Source organism: Cicer arietinum, chromosome 6, assembly GCF_000331145.2.
Source record: "Cicer arietinum cultivar CDC Frontier isolate Library 1 chromosome 6, Cicar.CDCFrontier_v2.0, whole genome shotgun sequence".
In the NCBI taxonomy this organism is placed as follows: domain Eukaryota; kingdom Viridiplantae; phylum Streptophyta; class Magnoliopsida; order Fabales; family Fabaceae; genus Cicer; species Cicer arietinum.
In genome coordinates this window covers 46,327,828-46,339,336 of record NC_021165.2, presented here as the reverse complement: position 1 = coordinate 46,339,336, position 11,509 = coordinate 46,327,828, and the positions used below count along the sequence as shown (strand labels likewise).

General features: G+C 31.8%; 1 protein-coding gene across 6 annotated transcripts; it reads left to right on the top strand.

Annotated features, from left to right (window-relative positions):
* The first annotated feature begins 7 nt into the window (after positions 1-7).
* On the top strand, positions 8-10,905 carry LOC105853084 (protein LURP-one-related 15-like). 6 transcript variants are annotated; one of them, XR_012163482.1, is made up of 5 exons: positions 8-1,645; positions 2,293-2,329; positions 2,440-2,541; positions 7,749-7,823; positions 8,370-10,905. XR_012163482.1 is itself a non-coding variant. In XM_012720121.3 (3 exons), exons 1-3 carry the CDS (start codon positions 1,394-1,396, stop codon positions 2,520-2,522), a joined length of 357 nt encoding a protein of 118 aa, XP_012575575.2. In that variant the 5' UTR covers positions 8-1,393; the 3' UTR covers positions 2,523-3,012. The 6 variants fall into 6 exon arrangements, 2 of the variants coding, with proteins under 2 accessions (XP_012575575.2, XP_073225963.1); XR_012163485.1 differs by having other exon boundaries at positions 8-1,480; positions 2,293-3,353; XR_012163483.1 differs by having other exon boundaries at positions 8-1,630; positions 2,293-3,353.
* Positions 10,906-11,509: the final 604 nt, after the last annotated feature.

Genomic DNA, 11,509 nt, shown 5'->3' with positions numbered 1-11,509 from the left:
TAATTTTTCTTAGATGATTTGATGTTATAATGAGATATTGACTTTATAATATGATTTTTTCTTGAAATGCTTTGTTATATAGTGATGTGTTTGATACGACTATGTGTTGTACACAACCACCACAAAATGTCAACCGTTAATGAATTCTTTTGTAGTATAGTGAATAATTCCCACTACTAAGTCTTTATCCCTTTAGAAACTCATTCATAATGTCCTCCCAGCTTATGATAAATTTAGGAAGAAAATATTTATAATGGTCTTTTGTTGCAGGCTTTGTACTCACGCTTTTCAAGATGCTAATCATTTTTATAATATCTTTTAGCAACTCAAATATGACATTGACTCTCAGCTTTAATAAAGACTCTTTAAATATCTCATCTACAGTCAACCTATTGTACACTATTCAAAACAAACACCTGTTTCACCTTGTAATTTATGTCATTATTAATATCATGTTGTATATTTTTTTATGTAGGAATAAGTTTTGCACTTATTTATGCATAAAAAATAAAATAGATGTTTTACTCTCAATTGCCCTTTTCAAAGGACTGTGTATTCTAATTTCCGAGAGTTTACTATAAATAAAGCCTTCGAAGCTATCTGCCATGCTCCGAAGGCTCCCAAATTTCTCTTGATCAATTGGATAGCTACTCATGTGCATTGGATCAAGTGTAACATTGATGGATCTTCAAGAGGTTCTCGCGGTTTAATCTATTCTTTAGTGCAAGTATTTTTAGAGACTTTTCTAGCTATTTTTTAGGTGCTTTTGTCCAGAACATAGGTATGTCCATGACTCTTTTGATTATTCAAGCCTTCTTAAATTCCAAATTTGTGCCATGGATGCTTAGGATCATTGGTTCAATTTTCTACATTTCATTAAAGGATTACATTTTAGAGTGGCTCATATCTTTAGAGAAGGGATTACTCATGTAGATTACTTTCTTTGGTGGAATTAGTTCCCTCTTATATTCAACAGGATTTTTCTAAAATAGGTTGGACATTCCAACTTCTATTTCATTAATTATTTTTTGTCTAGCCCAAACCACACATTTTTTTTCTTTTATCAAATTTTATTATGGTAAAGTTTTAATAAGGTATTTTTTATCACTAAAAAATCATAATTCATGAATAATAGATGCATGCATGTCCTGTTTGTTATATTTCGTACCACATTTGTATAAATATTTAAAAAGATTTTCAACGTTCAACAATAATCTGTTTTCTTCAAAGCCAGCCATTGACCGTTTCATATATACCCTTGTGGACACGCAAGCAAACACAAACAAATAAACAATCATATAAATATATAATAAATTTTAGCATTGTATCCATATGTATAACGCTAGCTTTCACTTTCACATACTAACCAATATCTCCCTTACCTTCAAGAATCATGCAAAAGAGACACCAGAGCAGTATCAATATCATTGGCCCTCAGTATCGCATACCACATTTTGTAGACCTAGCGATTGTGAGAAAGGTGACGACATTAACAGATAACTTCACAGTCACAGACATTAATGGCAAAATCTTTTTTAATCTTAAGCCGGCCTCTCTCGTTTTGCTCTATGATCACCGTCTCTTACTTGACGCCGCCGGAAAAACCGTCGGCTTGACACTACAACGAAAGGTCTTCTTTTTTGTGGTGCTGTCAATTTTGATATCTTTTTGACTAATTTTTAATCACATCAGTCTCCATTAAATAGTTTTATAGATTATTCTAATTATTTTTAAATTAGATTCTTTGAAAAAATATTTTCAAACTAAATTTATAACCTTTAAAATCTCAAAGATTGAATTAGCAATTTATTTCTTTTCCTTCAATTTTTTGTTCTGATTAAGTTTTGAATGATTCCATGTATTTGAATTATAGAACTTATAATTTCTACAATAAATTATAGTTTTTTTTTCATTGATAAATTATGTAGTTTTATAAAATTAAGATGACTGAGATTAACAACCACTTAAAGACGATAGATGTTAAAAATCATGGTTAAAAAAAATTAAATAATTAAATAGAAAAATAAAATAAAATAATTATATGAATAATTATTTTTTTAATTAAAATATGATGCACTTTTAACTTAACGATTTCCACATAACCATAAATAATTTTAACTACCTCTAATAATAGGTACTTTATATCTATAAATATCTTGAATTATAATAGAATGAGTAAAATAATTTTCGTGAACTTACATTCAAAAAGTAAAATTGAGTAAACATTATTTTTGAACATATAGTTTTCACAACATAAAAGAAATATCTAAATTCCAAAATTTATTCATATAGGTAAAGACTCGACATGATCGATGGGAAGCATTTCGAGGTGAAAGCACAGAGCTAAAAGATTTGATATTTAGTGTAAAGCGATCATCAATCTAATTTTGTAATTTCTATTTTCCTATGTGCTTTGGTCCTTGGCTCTTTTGATTGCAGTGTATGATGTTGGGGGAGTGATGATTACCATGGATTCTATACGAAGTGGCAATAGCATCATGGAACATGGTTGCAGCAATTAAGTGCTCACATTTATTCTTGGTATGAAAGATTCAATGAATAAATAAAATGGTTATTCATCTGCTTCAAAAGGCTTATATGGAACACAATGCATTGGCTTGTATGGATAAATAAAACAAAAATTAAATATGCTACTTCATATGTCTTTCTTTTTATTTTTTGCAACTCATATTTCTGTTTTTTTTAGTACTCTATCTTTATGGCTTATATTATGTCATATTTTTTGTCAAAATATGTTTATGTTTAATATCCCTCAAATATAGGGATTCGGTTAGGTTATATAGGAGTACTAGTAGGGATTTAGTTATATATGAGTACTTATAGGGATTTAGTTATATATGAGTACTTATAGGGATTTAGTTATATATAAGTACTAGTAGGGATTTAGTTATATATGAGTACTTATAAGATTTGATTGTTTAGTAATCTAGTATAAATATATCCATGTATTACCAATATATTTAAGTTTCAATAAATATAATTTTATTCTAATTCGTGACACTTTTCTTTGTGCTTGCTGAAATTTTAGTGATCATCCATGATTTTAGGATAGTTAGCCATAAACAATTTACAGAGATTATTTGTCAAAGTTTGCGGCTTCAAGAACACAAAATCTTAACAAAGATTTTAATTCTTACTTACGCAAACTCATACAACTTATATTGCTGACATATATTTTTTATGAGGGCAGACATTCATTGTTTGCAATGCAAATTTTGTAAGTTTTTTTTTTTTTTTTATTTCTTTATTGTTATAGCATCTTCTATGATATTTAGAAGAGACCCAACTAGCTTTGGCATAAGGATCGACAAACATCAATTTAAACATGAAATGTACTTCCTTTTGTATATTTTGCGTTTTGATGATTAATCCTATGTCTTGACTTGATATAGTTCAAAGTTAGTACATTTATTTTAATGAGGTCATATGCTTTTGAAATTTTAGTGATCATCCATGATTTTAGGATAGTTAGCTAGAAACAATTTACGGGGATTATTTGTCAAAGTTTGGGGCTTCAAGAACACAATATTAACAAAGATTTTAATTCTTACTTATGCAAACTCATACAACTTATATTGCTGACATATATTTTTTATGAGGGCAGACATTTAATGTTTGCAATGCAAATTTTGTAGTTTTTTGTTTGGATTTCTTTATTGTTATAGCATCTTCTATGATATTTAGAAGAGAACCAACTAGCTTTGGCATAAGGATTGACAAACATCAATTTAAACACGAAAGGTACTTCTTTTTGTATATTTTGTGTTTTCATGATTAATCTTATGTCTTGACTTGATATAGTTCAAAGTTAGTACATTTATTTTAATGATCATACTGTTAGGTAATATGTTTTTGAACAAAAACACATTGTACATCATCAAGTTCCCTTCAAAGTACCTCCTTATTAATCCTTGAGGGAAATATAAAAGAAAGAGTTGGGAATAGTAGCATTTAATGGTTATGTTCATGCACTTTCAGGTTCATGTATAGTGTTTAGATTCATTCTTAGGAAGTTGCTCATGTACTTAGGGAGTTTCTATGCATTTATTATGTGCTAATCACTTAAGCATTTCTCATATACTTGTCTAAATCTTCATAATATAACTTCTCAACTTCGTATCTGAGCGGGTTCAATCCGACTATACCATTTTCGCTTCAAAGCTATTATAATACTAAGTCCAAGTTCACTGTCAAAACAAAACTCAACAGACAATGAACTTTGGTTTCTTGGTGCATGCTTTCGCCAAGAAGGGAAGGATTAAAAATTAACAAACATTCATCCCTCCCTTTCTCAGAAAACACATGCAAACAAAAACAAAATTACAATAAAATGGCAAAAATGAGGAAAACAAATGAATTGATGACAAGGAAGCGAGAGAACTAACCTTGAAAGATGAGAAGGAGGATAACTTTGGAGATGTGTGAAGGAAGAAACTTCTGGGGACTGTTGTGAGAAAACAAAGAGGATATTCTTTTATTTCTCTTGCGGTTTTAGAAATTGAGACGAAAAGAAACGTTGTTTTTATATTTGTATTCGTTGTGGTGGAAGTTATTTTGGGGTTTAGCATTTTCCTTCCTTCTTTGTTGGAAAGAAAAAGAAAAAGGGCTTTGCAGACTTGTGTGGAATTGGATTTGAAAGCGCCAATTTATCACCTCCCAATTCCAAGTGGTGTCGTTATGTATTGTTTTCCTCCTTCACACTCACTCTTCTTCACAATGGATAATCAAAGGTCCATGTCTCTCCTTTAGGTAGGTAATTCTTTTATAGTTATTATTGCTATTACTTTTTTCTTTCTTTATTTTCTTTAGCAACCGTTGTGTGCAATTTATAGGTGATGAAGGACTCGTTCCCTCTCCACAAGAGGAACAGAAAAGGAAAAACGTTATTGACAACCTCAAATAGGTTTCAATTTGTATATTCCTCAATTGATATACAATGTTATTATTTATTTTTCCTTGATGATGGTTTTCCTAATCTTGCATTTTCAAATAGTCTCATCATGGATCAAGGAGGTTGCACGACGAAATCGGTTGCCAAAACACTACATTGCTCTTACTTCTGCCACCATATTGACATATGGATCTTATGGCCTTCGAGTTCACACCTTAGTGTCTGACATTGATGCTTTGTGTGTTGCTCATTTCCTTGCCTCCATTGCAGTAAGTCACTACCTATCATTTACTTTTAAGCATCTCTACTACTACTACTATTATTTATTTTTCTTCCTTTTTGTGGATCAGGAAGACTTTTTTGTTTTGCTTCACCACATGCTCAAAACTAGACCTGACGTATCACAGATTCACTGTGTCAAGACTATTAAAGTCTCGTTTATGCGATTTAAAGTCCCTCTTATGCCCTTTAATTTAAAGTGTATAAGAGGGACTTTAAAGCGCATAAGAGGGACTTTAGCAGTCTTGACACAGTGAATCTGTGATACTTCATGTCTAGTTTTGAGCATGTGGTGAAGCAGAACAAAAAAGTTTTCCTGATCCATAAAAAAGGATGAAAAATAAATAATAGTAGTAGTAGAAGTAGAGAGGCTTAAAAGAAAATGATAGGTATTGACTTACTGCAATGGAGGCAAAGAAATGAGCAACACTCAAAGCATCAATGTTAGACACTGAGGTGTGAACTCGAAGGCCATAAGATCCATATGTCAATATGGTGGCAGCAATAAGAGCAATGTGGTGTTTTGGCAACCGATGCCGCTGTGCAACCTCTTTGATCCATGATGAGACTATCTGAAATTGCAAGATTAGGAAAATCACCATCAAGGGAAAATAAATAATAACAATGTATATCAACTGAGGAATATACAAATTGAAACCTGTTTGAGGTTGTCAATAACGTTTTTCCTTTTCTGTTCCTCTTGTGGAGAGGGAACGAGTCCTTCATCACCTATAAACTGCACACAACGGTTGCTAAAGAAAAGAAAGAAAGAAAAAAGTAATAGCAATAATAACTATAAAAGAATTACCTACCTAAAGGAGAGACATGGCCCTCTGATTATCCATTGTGAAGAAGAGTGAGTGTGAAGGAGGAAGACAATACATAACGACACCACTTGGAATTGGGCGATGAGAAATTGGCGCTTTCAAATCCAATTCCACACAAGTCTGCAAAGCCCTTTTTCTTTTTCTTTTTCTTTTCAACAAAGAAGGAAGGAAAATGCTAAACCCCAAAATAACTTCCACCACAACGAATACAAATATAAAAACAATGTTTCGTTTCGTCTCAATTTCTAAAACCGAAAGAGAAATAAAAGAATATCCTCTTTGTTTTGTCACAACATGTATTAACGTTTAAGAATATCCTCTTTGAAGTGACAACCAAATGAAGAACAATAGAGAATTTGAAACACTCCATCAAACGTGAATCCTTAGTTTATGTGCCTCTCTTCGATCTTATATGTAGTCACCATTAGGGGTGGAAAACGGGTCGGGTTGGGCGGGTTCAGGTCCAAAATCACCAACCGGCCCAATCCGCACGAAAGAGTTACCGGTTCGGTTTAAGTACGCGATGGTGGTACGAAAGAGTACACAGTCCACAATGAATGGGTTTAATAACACAACAAAATGGGTTGCCATACCAGACCTGGGTCTGATTAATTTAAATTTGAGGTTTTTATCGAACTAGAATGACAACAATTGAACATTCACCCTTTTGGTTCTCTCTCTTGTCCTTCTTTAAAATACCACAAGTAATTGCACCGCCTTTCAGTTATCTCATTGTTGTGGTGAGAGAACCTTTTCAGTCAAAATAGGAATACTCATAGTAGTCGTCAAAATGTTGTGTTTTTTAATTTATTTTGTGAAGCCTAAGATTTGAGAGGAAGAAGAAAGAATGAAGCCTAAGGTTCGAGAGGAAGAAGAAAGGTTGAAGACGATGTTTTCACAGAGAGGGTGAGATGGTAACTGGATTCGGCGGCTAGGGTTTGTTAGGGTTGATTGTATCAATGCTATTTATAGTGAAAATAATCACTACAAGAAATCCTCCAACCTGACAAATATTTTGTGGCCGAAAAAAACCCTCACAAATTAGTGACCGAAAAAGCCCTCACAAATACAAAAATTCAAATTGGTCTTTATTTGTGGCTGAAAAAGCCCTCACAAAAAATTAAAATTTTAGCTGGATTTTGTGGCTGTCTAAGCCCTCACAAAATCACAACGTTGTCATTTTGTGAGGGCTTCGGCTGCCACAATATTCAGCTGAAATTGGAGCGTTTTGTGAGGGCTTTTGCAGCCACAAAATCAACCCTTTGTGAGGGTGAAGGCCGCCACAAAGGCAAGCCATTTATGGCCGCCCGGGCCGCCACAAAAGAATAGATCTGTTGCACTTTGTGGCGGCAAAGTCCGCTACAAATTCCCATAGTTCCGTTGCACGTTGTGGCCACCCTGGCCGCCACAAAGGACTTAATTTGTGACCGTTAAAGCCGTCAGAAAGGATTTGTACCGTTGGCTTTTGTGGCTACTTTGGCCGCCACAAAGGATCAACCATTTTCTATAAATATCCCTCCACTACTCTTATCATTTTTCACTTCTACCTTCTCTCTAAACCTTCTTTCTAAATTTTCTCTCCACCTCGTCTCTACAAAAATTATTTCTCCAAGTTTTTACTTTACTATCTTGAATTTTGGTAAGTTTATATTATATATTTAGTTTTTGAATTTTAATTTTGATTTGAAGTTATTTATTTAATTAATATTATTGAATTTCTCTTTTGACAGTGGTGATATATTGTGTTTACTTCGAAGAGTTGTCAGCTCTGTGAAAGCTTCAAGTCAGACACTACCCGATATCAAGTTAGTATTTTATACATTTTAAATATAGATTAGTAAAATATGTGATATTATAAATATGTTTATATTATGTTTAAAATACATATTAGCAAAATATGTTTTATTATAGATTTATTATAAAAAAATAGAAATTATGTTGTTATTTACGATGCCTCCAAATTTGTCAAAAGTGATATCTTGAGTGACGTGGACTTCATTTAGTATTTTTAGTAATAGATTCTTATGGGACTCAGAATTTATCAGCAAATATATTAATCAAACTTTTGTGGGGAAGGCTTAGTTCTTAAATTAGAGGTTGAAGGCCAGTCATCCCATCTCTTAAATCAGAGGATGAGGGCCAGTCACCCATGCTCTTAAATCAGAGGATGCGGGTCAATATCCCGCCTATTAAATAATAGGGTGTGGGTTAGTGTCTCAACTTTAAATTTAACCACTAAATATGAAATGTCATGAATGCATTTAATGAATGAACATTTCCCTTCATTTTCATCTTTTTCTTTTCGATCAACTTTTTTTTAATTGTTTTTATTTCTTTCATCTCTTTTACAGACATGATACTTGATTCATGGATGAAAAATGTGCATCACTTCAAATAAATGGTGGTGATTGTCCTTTTGATCTTTAAAGAGATTTTTTCTTACATCATCGACTTGATCTTTAGTTGCCCCTGCCTTACATGTAAAGACATCATACTAGTTTTGGACTCTTGACATTCACATATTTTGTGCCCCAACATATGATTATCATAAAAATGCATTTTGACAAAAAAGATTTATAACACAAGAAAGTAGTGAAGGAAGGTTCAGACAATTATATTTAATGAACATTTTGTGCCCCAACATGTTGTAAAATAAAATAAAAGATGAAACATGCATGATTATGCAATGCATTATGATAAAAATGAGATATAGCTAGAGTAAATTTTTTTTCTTCATATATACATGTGTCCTACATGATTCTTTTCTTAATTGATGGCTTTATATTGTGAACCTTTACTATGGGTAGCTCTATAGTTCTAAATCGGTTCCTAGAGCACACAACTCAATTCTAAAATATTAAACCAATTAATAGGTAAACTATTAAAATGAAAATATTCTATAAAAGGTCAACTCTAGGTAAGACTTTCATGACAACCAAACAGGATGTACATCCAGAAGATTATCATTACACAGTCTCTAACTTATCTTAGGTTTGCACTCAGCCCGGGTATAGAGCCTACTCATAAGTGTGTGAATCGTGTTAGGGTGTAAAAAAAATAAAATAAAATAAATCATCACAATAAAAATAAATTGACAAAATACATATAATTATATTCATAAGATAAGAAAATAAATAAAACAATAGGGGTAATATAAATAAAATAATAAATAATAAATAATAAAATAATTATATATAATTAATTAGATTAGGCTTAACTCTCAAAAATCCCTAGTGAAGTCGCCAACTGTCGCGTCCGGTTTGTCCGTCAAAAAAAGAAGTCGCCACCAATTTTTTTTTATTAAAGGAAAAATTGAATAAAACCTAAAATAATGATTTTTGAACTAAAAATTTGAATTCGGGAGTCGATTACGGGTAGGGAAGTATTACCACCTTACAACGTCCGTTAAAACGGTTACCCTATAATTAATTATATACAAACTATTTATTTATTTTTACCATAAAAAGAATAATAATAAAACAAGAAATTAAATTATTTACATTAATAAAACAAGAAAAAAATATTTTTTTTATTAAATTGATTTGACAAGGGGAAGACCTTGCTCCTACGTATCCCCAAGTGCAATAGGGAAATCAAAACATACGTAGTTATTGTGTAGAAAATATTTATGTGTTGATGGATTTTATTTTTTTGTGCTCCCAATTGTGCTTCCAATTTCTCTCAATTGTGCTCCGAATTTTTTCTTGTCCCCAGTTGTCCTATTGTGGTAGACTATTTATAGATTTTTTGGGTGTAGATTACAAAAGACAAGAGAATAATTGCCAATAAATTACCATTAATCTGTTTCTTTCAGTTTCTTTTCATTTAATTGGCTACAATTATACTGATTCTTATTATCATTGATTCATTTCTTCGGTTTCTTTTCTATTCAATTGACCACCATTATACTGATTTTTAATACCATTGATTTATTTCTTTACGGTTTCTTTTCATTCAAGTGATGACCACTATAATAATTTTTATTACCATAAATTCAATTCAATTAAATACATTTATTTTTATTTTTTATTTATTTAGAAAATAGTAAAAGTTTTTGGAAAGGAATCAGAGTCAAATAGAAACCAAACACAATCCATGATTTTCTAAAAATCTAACAATTTATTTTTATTGTTATTTTCATCATTATTAGTTTTTTTTATTATTTTTTTATATTTATTAAAAATCATAAAGTAGCAGACAAAATTAGGTGTCAACAATACCCGAGTTCGTTCCACCGACAGTTACCTTGACGACAAAAACAACGTTATACTTCCTTGACTGACATTCGCCGACTGCTTGGGTATACGACTCCATCTCAATCATGGCTACTTCTACAGGGAAGGTAGTGAGGACAAGTAGGAGAGCTGGGGCACTATATCTCGTTGAGCTCACTCCCAACAGGATCGACTATCCGGTACCTTCAAGATTGGTGCTCGAGATCAATAGAGCATGGGAAGATGCAAAGGATGTCTCAGTTAGAGTTGAGGTAGAGACCACCGTTGGAGCTGGGGATACAATGGTTGGGTCGGAGACTGGCGGGAAGGATACTTTGAGGAGGAAGTTACTTCTATGGCTGATGATGATGAGGAAATTACTTCGAGGAGAGATATTACGTCAGAAGGAATTTGTGGAGTCCATGTTCCATTTTTTTGACGTGATCATGGGAGGTAGTATTCTTAGAGCAATACTTATGTGCAGGTGTCTGCTGAGAATACCCCAGGGGTATAAGCGATGTATGATAGGTCTCATAGTCTCGATGTATTTTCTATTTGTATACTGTAGATTATTGTCCCCAAAACTATTTTAGTTTGTTTTTATATATAATGTAATGATTTATGACTTTCGTTGTTTTGTATTATGACGTATGATTTTATTAAATTCCTTTTAAATAAAATGCACTCGCGCTTTTAAAATTTCGGGGTGTTACATAACGCCTTAGATTTTGATCCAAGACATTACTTAAAGATATTTGTTTTCTTTTAAGACCGACAATTTTTTCTCTTAAGAGTAGTAAATTTTGTAACAAAAAAAATTTCGCTAGAAAATAACTTAATATCATTTTTGTAAAGGAACAAAATGCGATTTACTAGATATCATTATTATATATTTTTTTCTTGCAAGGATAATTTCCTAATTGTTAGAAAAATATTCACTTAAGTCCAAAAATAGGGTAAATTCTCTTTAAGTGAAATAAAAATAATGCAGTCTGATTCAAATTTTTCGTAGCGGAAGAACCTCACCTCGGGATTTCTATTTAAAATTAACGATGAAACGTAAATAAACGTTAGAAATTTATCACTTGATTTTATCAATACAAACAATATTTTTAAGTCAAAATCTCCTTTTTCTCAAACACGTGCACCAATCAAACATCATTCATGCAACTCTTTGATATCATTAGTATCTGAATGTTGGTGTAAGAGGTAAATTCATTCCACGACAAAACTAAACCAAATAGATAGTTAACAACATTAAAATATTAATATAAAAC